This window comes from Dipodomys spectabilis, unplaced genomic scaffold (assembly GCF_019054845.1).
Source record: "Dipodomys spectabilis isolate Male_0828 unplaced genomic scaffold, ASM1905484v1 ptg000175l, whole genome shotgun sequence".
Taxonomy (NCBI): Eukaryota; Metazoa; Chordata; class Mammalia; order Rodentia; family Heteromyidae; genus Dipodomys; species Dipodomys spectabilis.
The window spans coordinates 12858749-12881702 of record NW_024870852.1 but is presented as its reverse complement, the minus strand read 5'-3'; the positions used below and the strand labels follow the sequence as shown (position 1 = coordinate 12881702).

The window sequence follows — 22954 nt, the reverse complement described above, 5'->3', positions numbered from 1 at the left end:
TGAAATTCAAGTTTTTGTTTCTGTCCTTTTTGCTTGTGTCCTTGGTTAGCAGGATTAGATTGTATCTCAGTATGTAACCCCAGTTGTGCTGGAATTCCTGATTTTTTACTACCCTAGAAAAACCACACCACATTCAAGCCACATTTTCTGAAGCATCAAGTATTCGGTATCCCATGTTACCTGCATAAACTATACCAGGTCCTGTTTAATCTGTGGTTTGAAAATGCCCTTGCTACTCAGGAGGCTGAGATCTGAGCATTGCAGTTCAAAGCCAACCCAGGCACGAAAGTCCTAGAAACACTCATCTCCAGTTAGCCACCAGAAAACCGGAAGTGATGCTGTGGGTCAAGTGGTAGAGCGCTACCCTTAAGCTTTAGAGCACAGGGACAGCACCCAAGCTGAGTTCAAGCCCCATAACTGACCAAAAAACAATTCATACTTAATTGGCAATTTCATAAAAGATGTCCAGTATTTGATCTGTACCAAAGGATAGTACCTGCATATTAATCTTTTTAATATGTGTGTGTGTGTAGTGTACTTAAGACAGCATTCTACTCTGGTAGTGGAAACCTGTAGTTAATAAAGCTATGTTCTGATAGTGCCCTTAATTCCTGCTTGTATCTGTCAGTGTATCATACTGCCAATTTTGCAGGTTGTGACCAAGCAATTCTGAAGTAATACAGACTAGAATGTCCCAGCATGCTGTGGGGTCCTTACCATGTATTTTCCAACAACCTGATGAACAGAATTTTAGAGATGTACAATCTGCATCATAGTGGGTGGTTAAATGGTTACCTGGGATTTAGCCATTTGAGAAGTAGTGGCTTGTGCTATGAATCTGTTTCATGGTAGCTTCAGTTTTACATTTTGCCACAACGCCAGAATATCCTCAGGAGGTAAATGATTACATTAGAAAAAGAATTTAAAATTTCTTCCAAAACAACGAAGTAGTATTGGCATTATCATAGAGCCAGTGTCATTGGCTCCTAAAGGTTTTGCAGTGTGTGATCTTGAAGACATCTTCTACCTTTGAGTATACCTTCAAGAGACCAATAATAGCACCAAATTACAAAGTTAAATTGACACCGCTGGTATGGAAGGCACCAAGTACGTCAAAATTTCTATAGTGAAATGTACCAAACCTACTTAATAGTACATCCTTTAAATTTACAGCAGCTTTGGTAAAGCTGAATAACAAGAGACAAAACGAGAAGCAAAAACTTCTTTTTATTATAGTACAAGGGCTGTGACCGATGGGAAGGTGTAGATGTAGCAGGCAACTACTGCCCTGGTTAGCATCGTATGCCCATTCCGATAGCCATGAATGTGCCAAAGGTGCCGCCACTCTGCATCATGGTTTTCCCAATGCCGCCCATCAGCTCCCGGCCCCGCATTCCAATCCTGAGGAGGAAACCAAGATGGGGCCATATAGGAACAAAATTACAGGAAGAGTATCAAGTTTGCCACTCTATAATCTGTGCATGTAATGATGAGCAATACTACTAAAATCTGGCAAGCCTTTTTTCTCATTTGTCTTAGCTGGTCGTGATCTCTGGGATAGGCAATGAGAAGAAAAGGATCCATCAAGGTCCTGAAGTACATTTTGATGAACTGCCATTTGAAGGAGGCAGAAACAGTGGAAAATACATAGGAAAACCAGGTGGATTTTTAATTTTTAATTTATTTTTTGTTGGTCATGGGTTTTGAACTCGGCCTGGGAGCTGCCCCTCAGCTCTTCAGTGCAAGGAGAGCGCCCTACCACTTGAGCCACAGTGCTACTTCCAGTTTTTCAGTGGTTTATTGGAGATAAGAGTTTCATGGAGCTGGGCGCTGGTGGCTCACGCCTGTAATCCTAGCTACTCAGGAGGCTGAGATCTGAGGATCGCGGTTCAAAGCCAGCCCGGGCAGGAGAGACCGTGAGACTTAAGTGGTAGAGCGCTCGCCTTGAGCTGAAGAGCTGAGGGACAGCGCCTAGGCCCAGAGTTCAAGCCCTACGACTGACAAAAAAAAAAAAAGTTTCATGGACTTTCCTGCCTGGGCTGGCTTTGAACTGTGATCCTCAGATCTCAGCATCCTGAATAGCTAGGAGCCACTGGCACCAATCAGAAAACCAATTTGTGTGATTGGCTTTTTTCTGTGCTTGTGCTAGGTGGGGGTGGGGGGTGGGGAAGGCTTGAACTCAGGGCCTGGGTGCTGTCCCTGATTTTTTTGTCAAAACTAGTGCTCTACCACTTAATCCATAGCTCCACTTCCAGCTCTTTTGTTTAGTTGGAGTTTAAGAGTCTCACATACATTACTGCCTGTGCTGACTTCAAATCTTGATCCTCACATTTTGAACCTCTTGAGCAGCTTAGGAGATACATGAGCCACCGACAGCCAGCTCTATGGTTGATTTTGCTTCCAGGATATATGTGATTCAATTAGATACTTGCCCTTTTTTGGTGGGGGTAGGGGTGTGTAATTCTAGTGCTTGAACAGGGGGTCTGGGCAGTGTCTGTGAGTTGTTTTTTTTTTGTTCAATGTTAGCACTCTACCACTTGAGCCACAGCTCCTCTTCTGACTTTCTGGCACTTCATTGGAGATAAGAGTCTCATGGACTTTCCTTCCTGGGCTAGTTTTTAATTGCGATCTTGAGAGCTCAGCCTCCTGAATATGAGTACAATTGTGTGCCACTCAGCTCAACTTGCCTTTATTTTTGAGGCAAGCATCTTAACTATGTATCATTCAGGCTACTCTCTTAACTCCTTTGGTAGTCCAGATTGGCCTCAAATTTGATATTCTCCTGCTTTCCTCTCCAGAGTGCTAGGATTACAGATGTGTCCCAACATGCTGCTTTGCCTGCCATTTATCTTTTCAAAGGTATTATTAGATTAGTTATTTAGAGCTCAGGATCTGGGTACCATCCTATAACTTTTTTGTTCAAGGAACAGCACAATAACTTGACCCACATGTCGAATTCTGGGTTCACGGTAGTAAACTGCAGATTAGAGTCTCATGGATTTTCCTGCCAGAGTTGGCTTCAAACTGTTATCCTCACATTTTAGCCTCCCGAATACCTAGGATTTCAGGCATGAACCACAGGCTCCCAGATGATGACACTGATTTTCGGGGTTGAACCTGGGTTCAAAACCCAGCTCTGCAATTTATACAATGTGTCATATGTGTCATATGTAAATGGAGAGCATGGTATTTACAGAAAAAAAAAAATTTTTTTTTTGGTCGGTTGTGGGGCTTGAACTCTCGGCCTGGACTCTGTACCTCAGCTCTTCAGGTCAAGGATAGCGCTCTACCACTTGAGCCACAGCCCCACTTCCGGTTTTCGAGTGGTTTATTGGAGATAAGAGTTTCACGGCCTATCCTGCCCTGGCTGGCTTTGAACAGTGATCCTCAGATCTCAGCCTCCAGAGTAGCTAGGATTACAGGCGTGAGCCACTGGCGCCCGGCCAGAAATGTTTTCATAACAATTGTTAGTTCTTAACAATAAGTGCTAGTTAAATAGCAGTTTACAACTTGGAACACTTCAAATGTGAGATGACCCTGAGAAGAATTTTTCCTGTTTCTTCTTTTGTCTCTTTGGAGACCCGTTCTCCGCTTTGTAAAGCAAACTAGTACCTCCGATCATCCCGTTTTAGGATTACAGGTGAAATGAACGGATTGCAGCCACCATGCCAGGTTTCGGAGGGGTTTACCTGCTTTGTACCAACATCCTGTTCCTAGAATAGTAGAAACAGCTGAACTGATTTGTTTCATTATATGCGGTTGGAAGTAAAAATGACAGCTGCAACAGTAAGTAGTTACGAGCACTTACTGCGTAGATTCCTTGCAAAACAAGTCGGTCTGATTCTTAACAAGTGTGGAGGGAGGTGTTACCACCGCCGTGGCTTTACACTTGAAATCCAGCCTCCGACTTGCGTAAAGTCACCCAACTAGTAGAAGGGTCAAAAGCCATTTTGACTCTAGAGCCGCAGATTCTTAAGCACCGCAGTCCCAGGCCTAAAAGTAGTTCGCCAGTGGGTTCACCTCAGGCTGAAGTGGGAAGAAGCTTTGGGAAGTCCCACCCAAAGATCACCCCCACTGCAACCCTCACCTGAGACAGGAAAAGGTGCCAAAGAGCGCTCCGGCCGCCATGCCCACGGCGCAGCCCATAACAAAGCCCATCTTCACGCGGTCGAAGCAGCTGGGCTGCGACTGCCCGTAGGGACCCACGGCCACCGGCATCTGCGGGGAGCGAGGGAAAGGGAAGTGAGGGCCCACCAGCCAAGCTCGGATTCGGGCTGGGTGCGGAGCGGGCCCAAGGGTTCGGGGAAATCAGGAAGGATATCGGCCTGTAGCCCGACCCCACCCCCTGCTTCGCATTCGAGACCCGTCGCCGCGCGGCGCAGCCGCAGCCGCCGCCGCCGCCGCCGCCGCCGCCGCCGTCGCCGGGCGCGGGGCACCCACCCATCTCACCTCGCTCTGGGCCTCGGTCGCTCGGCTCCACGTCTCACACGGAAAGCAAGGCGGAGCACACTCGGGGCCCGAGGAATTACTTCCGGGGCGCGAGGCGGTTACTTCCGGAGCCTGAGCCCGACGATCGTCGCTTCTTCAGGTGGTGGGCTCTGCGGCCTGGGAACATGCTGCTTCGAACCGCGTGGAGGCGGGCAGCTCCGGCTGTGGCCGCCGTGCAGGGGCTGAGGCCTGCGGACCCCACCCGGGGACTGCGCCTGCGCGGTACGTTCCCAGTCCCTTTCTGCCACCCTCGCTGCAGACGCGGACCTTTCCTCTGCCTCAGCGTCCGGCCCTCCACGCCCCCAGAGCCCGGGGTCTCCTCTGCCTGACTGGTCCCCGACAGCTGTTACTAGTCTCTGGTCCAGGTCCCATCCAGTCAGGAAGCGTGGAAGGAGATCTCGGGTTTTTTCCACCTCCGCTTTCCTACTTAGCTTTGTCTCAGAGCCCTCCTTACTGCACTTCGAGTGCACATTGTCACCAGCGTCCCCGGCCAAGACCCCTGATCTCCTTTTACACCTGTTTGAGAGTTTCTTGTTTTTCTGCTCTTGCCTTGAGACTCGACCCCAACGTCCCTTAAACTTCTCATCTCACCTCTATCCAGCTTTGAGCTGCTGTCTCCCGTCACCTGTGGACCATAGTTGCATCATTTTTTACTTGGCCACTCACTTGACTGATTGGTTGGTTGGTTAATTAATTGATTGATGATTGACTTGTCAGTTGTAGATCATGCCCCCCAGTCTACTAGTCCCTCAGACACAGCTGCTGCCCCCGAGACAGAGTCAGTTCTGCGACCTCTCTATATGGATGTGCAAGCTACGACTCCTTTGGTAAGGATGGAGGGGCAGCTTTCCCCAGGCAGTTTATAGGATGTTGAAGACCAGTTTATAAGAAGTTGAAGAAACAAAAAAATTCCAAAAAAGAGTCTGTGGGGCTGGGAAGGTAGCTCAGTGGTTGAGTGCTTGCCTTGCATGCATGAGGCCCCGTGTTTGATTCCTCAGCACCACAAAAGCAGAAAAAGCCAGAAGTGGTGCTATGATTCAAGTGGTAGAGAGCTAGCCTTGAGCTGAAGAGGTGAGGGACAGCTCCCAGGCCCAGAGTTCAGGCTCCATAACCGACCAAAAAAAAAAAAAAAAGAAAAAGAGTCTCTGTAGAAGTCAGTTGAGTGTGCTAGCAAGAGGGCAAGAACATTCTACTAAAAGTAGGGAAGTTTATGTTTTAATTCACTGCAACTGAACCTTACTGCATATTAGCTCTTGATCTTGATCTTGTTTAAATCACTTTTAGTATGCCGGCACTGTATAGTAGTAGTAAAAGCCTGGGCTCTAGAATTAGCTGGGCTGATACTTGGTAACTATATGAACTTGATTGAGTATTAAATGGATTAAAAGATATAAAAACCTGGGGCTGGGAAGGTGGCTCAGTGGTAGAGTGTTTTCCTTGCATGCATGAGGCGCTGGGTTCAATTCCTCGACACCATATAAGCAGAAAAAGCCAGAAGTGGCGCTGTGGCTCAGCTGAAGAGCTGAGGGATAGCGCCCAGGCCTAGAGTTCAGGCCCATGACTGACCAAAAAAATAAAGAAAGAAACCTAGCAAATGATAGATATTGTTTTATTACTATTGTTGTTTGTTGAAGTCTGAACCTGGGGCCTTGTACCTGCTAACCACACACTCTACCACTGAGCTATACCCCTAGACTCCCTATTCCTAATCTACTATTAACTCACGTTTTCACCACTGTGTGAGAAATGATATTTGCACAGGCCCTCCTGAATCACATTGCCTAGCAGGAATAGAAAGAACAGTAGAAACAGTTATCAGAACAACACAATGTTTATCAGCTACCTGAGGGATTAGTAGAAGAACATGATTGCAGATGGTTTGGGATTGGAAGTACATTAGGCTGATCGTAGTTAGTTCCTGAGGGTATAGAAGCATGTTTAAAGCCTAACCTTGGCAGAGTTGGGAGTGTGTTGAGGCAGGGTTGGCAGGTCTGGGGAGAGGGAGTGGGGTCTGACTTGACCTATAGCACAAGGAGACTGATGCACTCTGATCTGCTCAGGACCCTCGGGTACTGGATGCCATGCTCCCTTACCTCATCCATTACTATGGGAATCCACACTCCCGGACTCATGCTTACGGCTGGGAAAGTGAGGCGGCTATGGAACGTGCTCGAGAGGTTAGTGCAGAACAGTGTTGGAGGCTCGGAAAACAGAGGTTTAATGGCCTGTGCAGGAATTCTTTTTGGTAGGAGGTGTGCAGAGTGGAGATGGATATGGTTTTGAGGGGTGTGTGTGTGTGTATGCCAGTTGTGGGGCTTGAACTCAGGGCCTGGGTGTTGTCCCTTAGCTTTGCCCTCAGGGCTGGCACTCTACCACTTGAGCCACAGATTCACTGCCAGCTTTTTGCTGGTTAATTGGAAATAAGGTCTCAAGGATTTGTCTGCCAAAAGCTGGTTTCAAACTGCAATCCTCAGATCTTAGATTTCTGAAATAGATTTATAGAGGTAGGTTACTAGGCCTTAGATTTCTGAAATAGATTTATAGAGGTAGGTTACTAGGCATTTGGCTTCTATAAAGGGTGAATTAAGTTAAATAGCATATTTACATGCATTAAAAACCATCATATCCAGGCTAGGAATGTGGCTTAGTGGTAGAATGCTTGCCCAGCATGTATGAAGCCCTGGGTTTGACTCCTCAGTACCACATAAACAGAAAAGGCCAGAAGTGATACCCTGGCTCAAGTGTTAAGAGTACTAGCCTTGAGCAAAAGAAGCTCAGGGACAGTGCCCAGTCTCTGAGTTCAGGACTGGCAAAAATAAATAAATACATATACATATATGTGTGCATATATATACATATATATGTGTTTATATATGTATATATATATATATATATATATATATATATACACACACACTGAAACAAACTCCAAAGATATGGAAATAAAGGACTTTTTTTAATTTGTTTTTTCTTTTTCTGATGACTATTCTTTTATTTTGTTTTTGTTTTTTGGGGGGGGTCTGGTCGTGGGGCCTGAACTCTGGGCCTGGGCGCTGTCCCTCAGCTCTTCAGCTCAAGGCTAGCACTCTACCACTTGAGCCACAACGCCACTTCCGGCTTTTTTTCTTTTGCTTATGTGGTGCTGAGGAATCGAACCCAGGGCCTCAGGCTTGCAAGGCAAGCGCTCTACCACTGAGCCACCTTCCCAGCCCGTTTTTTTTCTTTTTTTTTTTTTTTGTCCTGGGCTTGAACTCTGGATTTGGGCACTATTCCTCAGCTCTTCAACTGAAGGCGAGTGCTCAACCGCTTGAGCCACAGCGCCACTTCTAGTTTTCTGGTGGTTTACTGGAGATGAGCCTCATGGACTTTCCTGCCCAGGCTGGCTTTGAACTGTGATCCTCAGATCTCAGCCTCCTGAGTAGCTAGGATTACAGGAATGAGCCACCAGCACCCAGCTTTCTGATGACTATTCTTTACCTTATATACAGTGTATTCATGTGCGCATCTGTGGGAGGATGGGGGAAGACACAGAATCATCGGGAAAAGGATGGAACAGTGCAGCAGTGGAGCATACTAGCTGCACTAGGCGTTGATTAAAATGAATTGCGCAACTAATGGGTGGAGATGGGAGGGAGGGGATGGGAGAGAAAGAAGGAACCGATGATACTGTGTGAAAGGAAATGTACTTATTACCTGATGCATGTAAAGGAAATCCCACTGTATATCACCTCTAAAACAATAAAGCAAATTAGAAAAAAAATATAATATCCTACACATATGATTCTAGCCAGACCTAGTAGATGCAGAGTATCTTCATGGGCAATTGGAATGCAGTGAGCTCTCCTTTCTGCAGAGATCTACCCCAGTTGTTTGCAGCTCCTTTCTTGCCTGGGGAATTAATCTTATGTATCTTTATTTCTTGACTTTCAGCAAGTAGCTTCTCTGATTGGAGCTGATCCTCGTGAGATCATTTTCACTAGTGGAGCTACTGAATCCAACAATATAGCAATTAAGGTAAGGGATGGGAGCTGGGAGTAGATCTTAGTGATAGAGTTCTTACATTGTATGAGTAAAGCCTTGAGATCCATCCAGCATAATAAATAAATAAATAAATAACTTTATAAATGGGATTGATGTCATTGCTAACTCTGAGTATGCTTTTTTCATGATTACCAATTTTTAGGGTGTAGCCAGGTTCTATAGGTCAAGGAAAAAGCACCTGATCACCACCCAGACAGAGCACAAATGTGTTTTGGATTCCTGTCGTTCACTGGAAGCTGAAGGCTTTCGAGTCACCTACCTCCCAGTGCAGAAGACTGGAATCATCAACTTAAAGGTAGGAAGGACTCTTGGAAAAGAAACAAAATGGAGAAGTCTGGCTTCTGTCTATCTCTTCAGCTTCACCTGGGGCTTGAAGGTTGACATAATGGTATGGATAGAGTATAGACAAATAGAATGTGCAGACATTATGTTCTCCATAGGCTTAAAAGCGCACTGTTCTCTTCACCAAAGGAATTGTTTCTCAGTTTGGTGGGTGTTTCCTAGTTTGTATAAGAGCCGCTGGGGGGGTGGGGGGGATGTGCGGGTGCTGGGAAGGTAGCTCAGTGGTAAAGGTTGAGCTCTAGCCTTAGGCAATAGCAGCTCAGAGACAGTGCCCAGGCCCTGAGTCCAAGCCCCACAATCAGCAGAAAAAAAAAAAAAAAGAGCGCTGGGTATGTGTGCAGGAAGTCAGGGATTCACACTCCATCACTACTAATGGCTGGACATGGTAGTGGACTCCTGACATCCTATATGTGGAAAAACACGAGCAGAGATCTAAGGATGATAGTTCAAAACCAACCCAGCAGACAAATCTGAGACACTTTTATCTCCAATTAGCCAGGAAAAAAAAACCAAAAGCAAAAAAACAACTAAAGGGGCTGGGAAGGTGGCTCAGTGGTAGAGCGCTTGCCTTGCATTCATGAGGCCCTGCCTGGGTTCGATTCCTCTGCACCACATAAGCAAAAAGAAAAAAACCAGAAGTGGTGCTGTGGCTCAAGGGGTAGAGCGCTAGCCTTGAGCTGAAGAGCTGAGGGACAGCGCCCAGGCCCAGAGTTCAGGCCCCATGACCGGACCCCCCCCCCCCAAAAAAAAAACTAAAAACCAAAAACAAAGATGTGGCTCAAGTGGTAGAGTGCCAGTTCTGAGCAAGAAAGCTGAGTGCTAGTGAAAGGCCCTGAGTTCAAGTCCCAGTACAAGCACAAACACACGCACATATACACGCTTTCTCTCTCTGTTTCTCTTTCCCTCTCACATACACACACACACATACACACACACACACACAAAAGAAAAATGCTAGCTGGGCGCTGGTGGCTCACGCCTGTAATCCTAGCTACTCAGGAGACTGAGATCTGAGGATCGCGGTTCAAAGCCAGCCCGGGCAGGAGAGACCGTGAGACTCCTATCTCCAATAAACTACCAGAAAACCGGAAGTGGCGCTGTAGCTCAAGTGGTAGAGCGCTTGCCTTGAGCTGAAGAGCTAAGGGACAGTGCCCAGGCCCAGAGTTCAAGCCCCACGGCCGACCAAAAAAAAAGAAAAATGCTGGTGGAATTTGGAAATAGAAAAATGACCCCCCCCCCCCAAAAAAAAGAAAAATGAAACCGTTTGAAATTATTTTAGAAGGGAAATAAGGCATAAGGGAGACTGATTATAGGGACTGAGTTTGATCATGATACATTGTATGAAGGAATAGAAATCTTACAATTATACAACTAATTAATAAGTTAATAAAAATAGTTTTTAAAAATAGGTGGGAGGGGGCTAAGCTAGGCAGGATGCATGCCTGTAATGTTTGCTATTCAGGAGTCTGAGACCTGAGGCTCATACTTCAAAACCAGCTTAAGCAGGAAAGTCTAGGAGACTCTTATGTCCCATTAGTTACCAAAAAAAGCTTTGGAGCTTTGGCTCTAGTGGTAGGAGTCTAGCCTTGAGCAAAAAAAAAGAATTCATATATAACACCCAGACACTGAGTTAGCCCCAGGACTGGCACAAAAAGAAAAAATGGGGGGAGAGGTGGAAACTAGTAGAATGGCTTAAGTAATACAATATCTGCCAAGGAATTCAAAGCTCTGAGTTCAAATCCTAATGCTGCAAAAACCAATCCAAAAGAGCCTAGAGAATCATCAAACTGTTTTCTGGAAGTTAAAAAAAAAATGTGTTTCAGCCGGGTGCTGGTGGCTCTCACCTATAGTCCTAGCTACTCAGAAGGCTGATATCTGAGGATCATGGTTCAAAGCCAGCCGGGGCAGGAAAGTACATGAGACTCTTTTGTTTTGTTTTTTTGGGTCCGGTCCTGGGGCCTGAACTCTGGGCCTGGGTGTTGTCCCTCAGCTCTTCAGCTCAAGGCTAGCACTCTACCACTTGAGCCACAGCGCCACTTCCGGCTTTTTTCTTATGTGGTGCTGAGGAATCGAACCCAGGGCCTCGAACATGCAAGGCAAGTGCTCTACCACTGAGCCACCTTCCCAGCCCGTACATGAGACTCATCTCCAATAAACTACCCAAAAAGCCAGAAGTGGAGTTGTGGCTCAAGAGATAAAGTGCCAGCCTGGAAAGGGGGTGGGGGGAGGGGGGGTGGAGAAAGAAGTTCAGGAACAGTGCCCAGGCCCTGATTGCAGGCCCTAGGACCAGCATACACACAAATAAGAAAAAACTAAAATGTCTACCATGATGCTTATTTTGTTTAATTCCTATCAGTTAGTAAACAGTACTACCAAAAATAAAAAATAAAAAAGAAATTACCCTACTATTTTACATTCTTACCAGCTATGTATGAATAACCTACTTTCTCTGCATTCTTACCACCATTTTAGGTTGTCACTTTCTTTTTGAAGTGTTGGGATTAAGTCTGTGGGGTTTTTTTATTTTATTTTTTTTATTTTATTTTATTTTTTTGTCGGTCGTGGGGCTTGAACTCTGGGCCTGGGCGCTGTCCCTCAGCTCTTCAGCTCAAGGCGAGCGCTCTACCACTTGAGCTACAGCGCCACTTCCGGTTTTCTGGTGGTTTATTGGAGATAGGAGTCTCACGGTCTCTCCTGCCCGGGCTGGCTTTGAACCGCGATCCTCAGATCTCAGCCTCCTGAGTAGCTAGGATTACAGGCGTGAGCCACCAGCGCCGGCTTTTTTTTTTTTTTTTTGGGTCCAGTCCTGGGCCTGAACTCTGGACCTGGTCGCTGTCCCTCAGCTCTTCAGCTCAAGGCTAGCGCTCTACCACTTGAGCCACAGCGCCACTTCCGGCTTTTTTCTTTTTGCTTATGTGGTGCTTAGGAATCGAACCCAGGGCCTCAAGCATGCAAGGCAAGCACTCTACCACTGAGCCACCTTCCCAGCCCAAGTATGTGGGTTTTTTTGTTTGTTTGTTTTAGTCAGTTGTGGGGCTTGAACTCTGGGCTTGGGTGGTGTCCCTGCGCTCTTTAGCTCAAGGCGAGCGCTCTACCACTTGAGCCACAGTGCCACTTCTGGTTTTCTAGTGGTTTATTGGAAATAAGAGTCTCACGGACTTTCCTGCCCCAGCTGGCTTTGAACTGTGATCCTCAGATCTCAGCCTCCTAAATAGCTAGGATTACAGGTGAGAGCCACCGGCGCCTGGCATGTCTGTGGTTTTATACATACTAGGCAAATACTCTCCCTGTGACTTACAGCCTAGTTCCCTGCTATTTTAACTATTCTGATAAAGGTGCAGTAAAAGGCCTCTTTTCAGTAGTAAAGTTGCCTGTATTCTGGTTTCTTCCTCTTTTTAGGAACTAGAGGCTGCCATTCAGCCAGATACTAGCCTGGTCTCGGTTATGACTGTGAATAATGAGATTGGAGTGAAACAGCCAATTGCTGAAATAGGTAGGTATCATGAGTTAATTCTGACCCTGGGGTTCATCTTCAGGAGCAGGGGTAGACGGGTTTTCTAACCTGTATGATGATGATACAGTGAGGAAATCAAGGGGAGGATTGCTAAACTACCTTTTTCTTTGACATGAGTGGCACAGGCAGTATTTGAATCCAGGTCTAGTGCCCTTTATGTTCTTGTGTTTTGATTGAAGTTAATGTCAAAAACTGTAAAACAATAAAAAGTCCTTTATCAGCCAGGCACTGGTGGGCTCATGTCTGTAATCCTAGCTACTCAGGAGGCTGAAATCTGAGGATCATGGTTAAAGCCAGCCCAGGCAGGAAAGTCCATGAGACTCTTATCTTGAATAAACCACCAGAAAACTGGAAGTGGCGCTGTGGCTGAAGGTGATTAGTCTTGAGCAAAAGTGCACAGGGACAGTGCCCACACTGACAAAAAGAAAAAAAAAGACCTTTATCATTCTACTTCTCATTTAGAACTTTTCCTTATTATCTTCACTCTTTATGGATTATTACCCAAAGATCTATTACTCTTTCCTTCTTTTAAGTCAGAATGTGACATATTGAAAGACCAGTGTTAATGATGTAGTAAGAAGATTATGCATCAGAATATTTATTTGGTGTTTTGTCCTTGATCTTTTTTTTTGGTGGGGAGAGGTTATGGTTGTGGAGCTTGAACTCTGGGCCTGTATGCCGTCACTGAGCTCTTAAGCTCATGGCTAGTGTTCTACCACTTGAGCCACAGCATCACTTCTGGTTTTCTGGTGTTATTTAGAGATAAAGTCTCACGGTCTTTCCTGCCCAGGCTGGCTTTGCACCTCCATCCTCAGATCTCAACCTCCTAAGTAGCTAGGATTATAGGTGTGAACTACTGACATTTGACTTGCCCTTGATCTTTTAAAAGCTGAGAGGGAAGGGTACGGAGAGGTGGGGGGGCGAGGGGGGAAGGGAGGTATGGATAAGGAGTGGATAAAGATTAGGGATGAAGGGAGACAGGAAATGGGAGAAGATTTGCCATATATTAACCAAGTCATTTACTATGCGTCAAGACAATTGATGCATTATGGGACCACAGCCAGGTTACTTCCCAATACTGTGCTATATGTCTTCTCTGTTGTTTTCTCAGGACAGATATGCAGTTCCAGAAAGGTGTATTTCCATACTGATGCAGCCCAAGCTGTTGGCAAAATCCCAGTTGATGTCAACGACATGAAAATTGATCTCATGAGCATTAGTGGTCACAAAATCTATGGGCCTAAAGGTACTTAGCTCCTCTTAGGTTTCCTCTTCTTTGAGTTTCTGTGATATTCAGATGCCTGCATTCTCAGAACTTTGCTTTCTGTAGGCTCATATATATCTTGGTGTTTGTTTCTAGAAGTCTTGATAATTTGTATCCTCTTAGTTTCTCTCTTTATTTTTGTTTATTTGTTTATTTTCACTAATGGGACTTGAACTCGGGCCTGAGCACTGTTCCTGACCTCTTTTACTCAAGGCTAGCATTCTACCACTTTGAGCCACAGCACCACTTCCAGTTTTCTGGTACTTAATTGGAGATAAGGGTAGGATTACAGATGTGACCCACCAGTGCCCAGCTTGTTTTTGTTTTTGTTTTTGTGCCAGTCCTAGGGCTTGGGCCCTGTCCCTGAGCTTTTTTAAAAAAATTTACCTGGGTGCTGTCCCTGAGCTCTTCAGCTCAAGTTGAGCACTCTAGCACTTGAGCCACAGCGCCACTTCCAGTGTTCTGGTGATTAATTAGAGATAAGAGCCTCATGGACTTTCCTGCTCAGACTGGCTTTGAACTCTGATTCTCAAATCTCAGCCTCCTTAGAAACTAGGATTACAGATGTGAGCCACTGGCTCCCTGCCTGTCCCTGAGCTTTTGTGCTCAAGGTAAGGCTCTACCACTGGAGCCACAGCTCCACTTCCAGCTTTTTTGGTAGTTCATTGGAGATGAGTTTCACAGACTTTCCTGCCAGGGTGACTTGAAACTCAAATCTTAGCTTCCTGAGTAGCTGGGATTATAGGTATGAGTCACTGGCACCCAGTTGTACGTACATCATTTTTTTTTTTTTTCCAATTGTGAGGTTTCAACTCAGGGCCTGGGCACTGTCCCTGAGCTTCTTTTGTTCAAGGCTGGCACTCTACCACTTGAACCACAGTGCCACCTCTAGCTTTTTCTGTTACGTAGTACTGAAGAATAGAACCCAGGCTTCATGGTAATGCTAGGTAGGCACTCTATCTCTAAAGCCATATTCTAAGCCGTATAATGTACATCTTTTTTTTTTTTTTTTTAACTTTTTTTTTTGTCCATTGTGGGGCTTGAACTCTGGGTGGGCCTGGGCACTGTCCCTGCATTCTTCAACTCAAGGCAAGTGCTCTACCACTTGAGCCACAGTGCCACTTCTGATTTTCTTGTGGTTAATTGGAGGTAAGAGTCTTACTGACACTCATAGACATTCCTGCCCAAGCTGACTTTGAACTGCAATCCTCAGATCTCAGCCTCCTGAGTTGCTAGGACTACAGGCGTGAGCCACCAGTGCCTGGCTTAAACATTCATTTTTTTGTGACAGGGTTAAAATGGGGCAACCCCCCCATACATACATACATACATATATATATACACACACACACACACACACATATACATACATACATACATACATACATATATATATATATATATATGTATATATATATATATATATATATGTAGAGAGAGAAACATTTCCTGTTCTCCATGCATGAAATGGGAGCTAAAGACTCTTGGAGCCAGGCACCAGTGGCTCATGCCTGTAATCCTACCTACTCAGGAGGCTGAGATCTGAGGATCGCAGTTCAAAGACAGACTTGGCAGTAATGTCTAGCTCAAGGCTAGTGCTCTACCACTTGAGTCACATCACCACTTCTGGCTTTTTCTGCTTATGTGGTGCTGAGGAATCAAATCCAGGGCCTCATGCATACAAGGCAAGCACTGTACCACTGAGCCACCTTCCCAGCCCCTCTCTCAGCTTTCTTTTATTCAACTTAGGCAGAAAATTTTAAATGCTATTTTGATTCTTTGGCAAGTGGCATCATGTATTATCTGTGTTTCTCGTTTTTAACAAACTTTGCTTCCTAGGAGTTGGTGCCATCTACATCCGCCGCCGGCCCCGAGTTCGTGTGGAAGCCCTGCAGAGTGGAGGGGGGCAGGAGCGGGGTATGCGGTCTGGGACAGTGCCCACACCCTTGGTGGTGGGACTAGGGGCTGCATGTGAGGTGGCACAGCAAGAGATGGAGGTATGGGGAAAGCAATTCCCTTCCATACTTCTTACCCTGTGCCCAAGTTTCTTTAGTGGCATTTCAACAAGGCTCAGTCAGATCTCTGTTGGAAGAGGAGGTTTAAGAAAAGCCTGCTGCTGGGCACCAGTGGCTTATGCCTGTAATCCTAACTACTCAGGAGGCTAAGATCCAGAGGATCACAGTTTGAAGCCAGTCTGGGCAGAAAAGACTGAGATTTCATTTCCAAAATAACTAGCAAAAAATCAAGCTAGGATTGTGACTCAAGTGGTAGAGCTGCAGCCAAGCAAGCTAGCTGAGCAAGCATGAGGGCTTGAGCCCTATTACTGCTAAAAAGAAAAAGAAAGGAAAAGAGAAAGAAGAAAAAAGAGAAAGAAAAAACAAAGAAGTAAAGAAAGAAAAGAAAAGAGAAAAATCTCCAGGTGCTGCTGGCTCCTTGTCCTGAGGGAGGTGTCAGGGGTTCTAAAACCTATACCCTGTTAGTAGTCATCACCTCATTTATTTCTGGGCTGTTGCCAACTTGTGTTTAGTTAGTAAGCACTCCAGACACTATTCAATTTTGGAGATGCAGTGGTCTTCACCATAAATATATGATGGTGTTTGGGTCTGATTCCTGGGTAGAAGAGAAGAACTTTTTAAACTATTTGTTTCCAAGATGGTTGGTGTCACTAATGGTTGGTCCTCCCTTACTTCTCCTTAGTATGACCACAAGCGGATCTCAAAGTTATCAGAGCGGCTGATACAGAAGATAATGAAGAGCCTTCCAGATGTAGTGATGAATGGGGACCCTGAACAGCATTACCCAGGTATTGACATGCCCTCTCAACCTGCATTCTGGAATAGGCTGAGACTTTGAGTCCACTCTCATAAGTGTTTCTCTTCTCTAGGCTGTATCAACCTCTCCTTTGCATATGTGGAAGGAGAGAGTCTGCTGATGGCACTCAAGGATGTTGCTTTATCCTCAGGGAGGTGAGCCCAACAGATAGCCAGAGACTGTGGTAGAGATGAGTAGTCTGGCTTCTTAGTACTGAAGAGGTTAAGTTACTAAGACTACTGTTATGGAGAAGACAGATACAAGAGGTCTTTTTTGAACTCTAGGCCTGGGTGCTATCCCTCAGCTCATCAGCTCTTCAGCTCAAGGCTAGTGCTCTTACCACCTGAGCCACAGGGCCACTTCCAGCTTTTTCTGTTTATGTGGTGCTCAGGAATCGAACTCAGGGCCTCATGCGTACAAGGCAAGCACTCTACCACTGAGCCACCTTCCCAGCCTCATGTTTCCAGCTTTTTCTGAGTAGTTTATTAGAGATAAGAGTCTTAAGGCTAAGTCTTGGTTCAGAGCCAGCCTCGGCAGGAAACTCCATGAGACTCTTATCTCCAATTAACCACCAGAAAACCAGAAGTGGCATTGTGGCTCAAGTGGTGGAGTGCTCTCCTTGAGGTGAAGAACTAAGGGACAGCACCCAGGCCCAGAGTTCAAGACCCATAATGACAAAAAAAAAAAGGGGCTGGGAAGGTGGCTCAGTGGTAGAACGCTTGCCTTGCATGCCTGAGGCCCTGGGTTTGATTCCTCAGCACCACATAAGCAAAAAGAAAAAAGCCGGAAGTGGCGCTGTGGCTCAAGTGGTAGAGCGGCTAGCCTTGAGCTGAAGAGCTGAGGGACAGCGCCCAGGCCCAGAGTTCAGGCCCCACCACCGGACCCAAAAAAAAAAAGTATTGGGCTGGGAAGGTTGCTCAGTGGTAGAGCGCTTGCCTTCCCTGCATGAGGCCCTAGGTTCAATTCCTCAGCACCATATAAACAAAAAAAGCCGGAAGTGGTTCTATGACTCAAGTGGTAGAGCGCTAGCCTTGAACTCAAGAGCTGAGGGACAACACCCAGGCCCAGAGTTCAAGATCCACAACCAACCAAAAAAAAGAAAAAGTCTTAAGGCTTTTCTGCCTGGCTGGCATCAAACTGCAATCCTCAGTTTTAGCCTCCTGAGTAGCTAGGATTATAGGCCTGAGCCACCAGCGCAGGCTCTAAAAGTCTTAATTCATGGGAAAAGTTATCTTTTTCCTGTCAAGACACAGCCCACGCTCACCTTAGAAGGGCTTCCTTGCAGAATTTATTTTATTTTATTTTGGTTATGAGGCTTGAACTAGGGCCTGGATACTGTCCTTGAGCTTTTTGTGCTCAAGGCTAGTGCTCTACCACTTCAAGCCACAGTACACTTCCATTTTTCTGGTGATTAATTGGAGATAAGAGTCTCTCAGACTTTCCTGCCTGGGCTGGCTTTGAACTGCAATTTTCAGAGCTCAGCTTCCTGAGTCACTAGGATTACAGGCATAAGCCACTGGTACCCAGCTTCTTGGGAAAATTTGATCCTTTTTGTAGTCCCAAAAGTTGTATCTATTTTAAAGTCATGCTAGGAGTTCTGTTGCCCTCTTCCCACCAAGGGTTTAGCTGTACTCTGGACTCATACACATAATCTCTTCTGTGCTGGGGAGTGAAGACAGAGTTCTTTGCTCCCTCTTTTATTTATTTATTTTTTTGCCGGTTCTGGGGCCTGAGCTCTTGGCATGGGCGCTCTCCCTCAGTTCAAGGCTCAAGAGGCAGAGCACCATTTCCTGCTTTTAATGCTTATGTGGTGCTGAGGAATTGAACCCAGGGCTTCATGAATGTAAGGCAAGCACTCTACCACTGAGCCACCTTCCCAGCATACCCCCCTTTTTTTGTCAGTCATGGGATTTGAACTCTGGGCCTAGACGTTGTCCCTGAGTTTTCCAGTTCAAGGCAAGCACTCTACCACTTGAGCAACAGTGCTACTTCCGGTTTTCCTGTAGTTAATTGGAGATAAGAATCTCCCAGACTTTACTACCTGGGCTGGCTTTGAACCTTGATCCTCAGATCTCAGCTTCCTGAGTTGCTAGGATTACAGACGTTACTCACTGACCTGGCTTGATGCTTCTTTTTGTGAGATGAAAACATGGGGTATTATATGACTTGGTGGTATTATTCCTCAAGGAAGGCGCACATCTTAGAATATACAGGGCAGTGTCAGGCCCTTTGGCCCTGGAAAATTAGATCTCTTTTGTTCCAGTGGTATAACTGAAGGTCACTGTCAGAAAAGAGGAAGACTGGGGGTGGGAGTGATGCTCTGGCTGAAATCAGGTGTTGCTGATGAACTGAGAAAGGCTGGTGTTTCTCTTCTCAGTGCCTGCACCTCTGCCTCCCTGGAGCCTTCATATGTCCTTAGAGCAATTGGCACTGATGAGGATCTAGCACATTCTTCTATCAGGTCAGTGAGTTCAGCTGCAACATTTTTCTTCCCAACTCCCCCCACCCTCTCTTGCAATTTTTTTTAAATATATATTAGCTATCCAGAGGGATTCATTGTGACATTTCCATGCTTACATACAAGGTACTCCAATTAGTTACCTTCTTTCCTCTCCCTAACTCCCTCTCTCCTTCCTAATACAATTCAGCAGTTTTCACCACTGTTCTATTTTCATATATGTTGACAGTCTGTTATAATCATATTCATCTTTTACCCTCCTTAGCCCAAGCACCCTCCCTTTCTTTTTGAGATAATGTCTCCCTATGTAACAAGCTGACCTTGCGCCAAAATCTCTTACCTAAGCCTCCCAAGTGCTAGGATTATGGGTGTGCTACACCACACTTTTTGAGATGCAACATGTCTTTTTGTTTGTTTGTTTTTTTGTCGGTTGTGGGGCTTGAACTCTGGGCCTGGGCGCTGTCCCTGCACTCTTCAGCTCAAGGCGAGCACTCTACCAATTGAGCCACAGTGCCACTTTCGGTTTTCTGAGTGGCTTATTGGAGATTAGAGTCTCACAGACTTTGCTGCTGACGATGGCTTTGAACCATGATCCTTAGATCTCAGCTTCCTGAGTAGCTAGGATTACAGGCATGAGCCACTGGCGCCCAGCTGGGCTGTAACATTTCTTAGAAATATCCTTTCTTTTTCCTTTGATTTTTGAGATTGAACCTAGTGCCTCATGCATTGCTAGGCAAACACTATACACTACACTACCAGCCGTAAAGACACTGCCTTTTTAGAATTTTCTTTCTTCATTTTTTTTTCTTTTTGTTTCTAGTACTGGAGTTTGAACTCAGGGCTTGAGCACTGTCATTTAGCTTTTCCAGTCTAGCCTGGTGCTATACCACTTGCATTAGTGCTCCACTTCTGGCTTTTTTTTTTTTTTTTTTGGTGGTTAATTATCTTATATACTTTCTACTTTCTTGCCCAGGCTGGGTTCAAACTGTGATCCTCAGATCACAGCCTCCTGAGTAGTAGCTAGGATTACAGGAATTAGCCACTGGTACCCAGCTGGCATTACCTTTATTGTTCATCTTCTGTTTCTTTCTTTCTTTTTTTTTTTCTGTTTTTCTCTATCTCTTCTGTTTTCCTTTTTTTTTTTTCTGCCAATCCTGGGGCTTGAACTCAGGCAGGCACTGTCCCTGAGCTTCTTTTTGCTCAAGGCTAACACTCTACTACTTGAACCACAGCACCACTTCTGGCTTGTTTTTTGTTTTTGTTTTTGTTTTTCTGTTTATGTGGTACTGAAGAATGGAACCCAGGGCTTCATGCGTGCTAGGCAAGCACTCTACCACTGAGCCGTCTTCCCAGTCTCCCCATTTTTCTTTTGTTGTTTTATTTTTGTTTTGGTGTGAGGAATTGAATCAAAGTCCTTGCATGTGCTAAGTTTGTGCTCTACCACTGAAATATACTCCTAGTCCTTTCTTCTCTGTTCTTTATTTTTTTGGTGAAAGTATTCAGTACAGAGGTACTGAGACTTTACTAAGTATCACCTGGCAAGTTCATGAAAGATGATAATTTCTGAGTCCCCTTACTCAGCCATTCTGCTTCAGTCTGTCTGCAGTAGTAGTAAGAAAGTTCTCAGGTGATTCTAATATCTTCACCTAGAGAACATGTTATGAAAAACTCTGTCCTAGACAAGTAGGACCCTGTTCTCTCCTTGAAGATCCTCAGTGAGTATTAGACAAGAACACTGCCCCAATGCCAGCTCTGACAGAGTTCTTCTGTGCCTCTTCAGGTTTGGAATTGGCCGCTTTACTACAGAAGAGGAAGTGGACTATACTGTGGAGAAATGTATTCAACATGTGAAGCGTCTTAGAGAAATGAGGTGTGCACAGATGAATCAGACTTTTTGGGAGAAAATGTAGTGCTTACTCCTCCTTGTCTTTAGACTGTGTGTTCACACTTTCAGAGACCAAAGAACTAAGCTGGGCACTGGTGGCTCATGCCTGTAAACTTAGCTACTCAGGAGGCTACCCAGGCCCTGAGTTCAAGGCTCAGTAACCCCCACTCCCATCCCCACCCCCAACTGAAATAGGTTTTAGCCTGGTGGCCAAACCACATATGTTGTAGCTCTTAGTTCAGGAGCTGAAACTTGGTGCTTGAACCAGTCAAGAGTATTGGTTCCCCCAGGAAGACTGTCTTAGAAATGGGATGAAAATTTCAAGAATAAACTATACCATGCCGGGCGCTGGTGGCTCACGCCTGTAATCCTAGCTACTCAGGAGGCTGAGGTCTGAGGATCGCGGTTCAAAGCCAGCCCGGGCAGGAAAGACCGTGAGACTCCTATCTCCAATAAACCACCAGAAAACCGGAAGTGGCACTGTAGCTCAAGTGGTAGAGCGCTTGCCTTGAGCTGAAGAGCTGAGGGACAGCGCCCAGGCCCAGAGTTCAAGCCCCATGACCGACAAAAAAAAATAAATAAATAAAATAAAATAAAAAAATAAAAAAAAAATAAACTATACCTGATAAAATGTATTGTCTTAGGGTCTCCTTGATCTGAGGTACCTAGTTATTCCTATTTGTTGGTAGAGGCTAGAACCAGGACTTTCAGGCAGTTGGGAAAGATTTACTTATTTATTTTCTTATTTTTATTGTTATCATTATTAAGCTGTTGTAAAAAGGGGTTATAATTCCATAAGTCAGGTTATGAGTACAATGCTTCTTGACAGTGTCACCCCTTTTTTAACTCTCTCCCATAGGGGTGCACAAGGGCAAAAGTTAGAAAAGAAAGTAAGTCATTGCTCAGGGCCTTAGAGCCAATATTGTCTGTTTCCTATATAAGTCTTCACTCATTCAATGTCTCTTCTCTTTGGCAGCCCTCTGTGGGAGATGGTGCAGGATGGCATTGACCTCAAGAGCATCAAGTGGACTCAGCATTAGAAGTCTTTATGCTGGCTTGTCCTTCCTGCCTTATTGACCCATGAACAGCTTGAACCTTGCTAAACCCAGTGGATGCTCCATATTCAACCAATAGACTTCAACCAGTAGACTTCAGCACAGCGTACTTTCAAGTCAACCCATTTGTAGGGGCTGACTCCATTTTTCTTCAGCAGTCCTCTGATCATACAGGATATGGGCATTCTTATCCTGAAGCAGAAGATAAGCTTGCTATGATATTGCTATTGCTTTACCTCTCCTTTGTGGGGAAAGCAAGAGGTACCGGAGGAAGGCTCTTTGTTCAGGGATTGTGTTTTTCTATGTGTACATTCAAATCATCACTTTCTGCTGTCAGCTGGACTGGCTCATTCAGCAACAAACATTTTTTTTTTGTCGTTCAAAGGACATCTCTTTATATTGACAATAGTCCAACAACAAGTTTATTAGAAGGCTTGTCTCCTTTTTGTTCTTATCCTTCCCTTTTTTGTTTAACTTACTAGAGATACCAATATCTTATCTGTGATACCACTCATTCTAATAATTTATGTTTCTTTTCTGAAAATTTGTTTAACTTAAACACTGGAGAAATAAATTTACTTTCTTTCATTTACTGTGTGATTGTACCAGAGCCTGAGAAACAAGTTGCAGCCACTCTTGGGAAGATTACTCCACCTGATGTCTATAAATTATTCAGCTTCAGATTTCTTCATTTAACAATTATTTCAAGGCCTGCCCTGACCCAGACTTGGTTCTGGGTATTGGAGTTATATTGTTTAATAAGGACCAAAAAGGATCCTACCTTCAGTTTTCATACTAGTGAAAAGATGGAAAGTAATAATAAAGACTAATGTTGATTGTATTAAGTGCTATGAGAAAAATTATATTGAGAAAAAAACCAGGTAGAAGCTATGAAGCTGGGTGTTTGAACAAAGACCACCCAGTGAAGGACCAGCCATTGATAGCTCACCTAAGAAGGAGTGAGAAATAAGAGATCAAAAGAAAGAGCCTAGGGGCTGGGAAGGTGGCTCAGTGGTAGAGCGCTTGCCTTGCATGCCAGAGGCCCAGGGTTCAATTCCTCAGCACCACATAAGAAAAAAGCTGGAAGTGGCGCTGT

At 45.1% G+C, this 22954-nt stretch overlaps 2 protein-coding genes across 3 annotated transcripts; one reads left to right on the top strand and one right to left on the bottom strand.

Annotated features, from left to right (window-relative positions):
* Positions 1 to 1208: 1208 nt before the first annotated feature.
* On the bottom strand, positions 1209 to 4536 carry Romo1 (reactive oxygen species modulator 1). Its single transcript, XM_042694575.1, has 3 exons — positions 4450 to 4536; positions 4088 to 4218; positions 1209 to 1401 (listed from the first exon to the last, which is right to left on the bottom strand). Exons 2-3 carry the CDS (start codon positions 4216 to 4218, stop codon positions 1293 to 1295), a joined length of 240 nt encoding a protein of 79 aa, XP_042550509.1. The 5' UTR covers positions 4450 to 4536; the 3' UTR covers positions 1209 to 1292.
* Nfs1 (NFS1 cysteine desulfurase) lies at positions 4530 to 22444 on the top strand. Of its 2 annotated transcripts, XM_042694574.1 has the most exons (13): positions 4530 to 4710; positions 5206 to 5315; positions 6549 to 6665; positions 8419 to 8502; positions 8672 to 8824; positions 12271 to 12364; positions 13497 to 13631; positions 15489 to 15646; positions 16347 to 16452; positions 16534 to 16615; positions 18838 to 18921; positions 20699 to 20788; positions 21780 to 22444. In XM_042694574.1, the coding sequence occupies exons 1-13, from the start codon at positions 4614 to 4616 to the stop codon at positions 21841 to 21843; spliced, it is 1374 nt and encodes a 457-aa protein (XP_042550508.1). In that variant the 5' UTR covers positions 4530 to 4613; the 3' UTR covers positions 21844 to 22444. The 2 variants fall into 2 exon arrangements, with proteins under 2 accessions (XP_042550508.1, XP_042550507.1); XM_042694573.1 differs by lacking the exon at positions 18838 to 18921 and having other exon boundaries at positions 4549 to 4710.
* Positions 22445 to 22954: the final 510 nt, after the last annotated feature.

What these genes read in the sequence shown, in the direction of transcription:
- Romo1 (XM_042694575.1), bottom strand. Translation starts at nt 4,218, where the DNA reads ATGCCGGTGGCCGTGGGTCCCTACGGGCAGTCGCAGCCCAGCTGCTTC. An exon ending in GGCACCTTTTCCTGTCTCAG is followed by an intron (nt 1,402 to 4,087) that starts GTGAGGGTTGCA and finishes TTTCCTCCTCAG; the next exon opens with GATTGGAATGCGGGGCCGGG.
- Nfs1 (XM_042694574.1), top strand. Translation starts at nt 4,614, where the DNA reads ATGCTGCTTCGAACCGCGTGGAGGCGGGCAGCTCCGGCTGTGGCCGCC. An exon ending in CTATGGAACGTGCTCGAGAG is followed by an intron (nt 6,666 to 8,418) that starts GTTAGTGCAGAA and finishes CTTGACTTTCAG; the next exon opens with CAAGTAGCTTCTCTGATTGG. An exon ending in CAAAATCTATGGGCCTAAAG is followed by an intron (nt 13,632 to 15,488) that starts GTACTTAGCTCC and finishes TTTGCTTCCTAG; the next exon opens with GAGTTGGTGCCATCTACATC.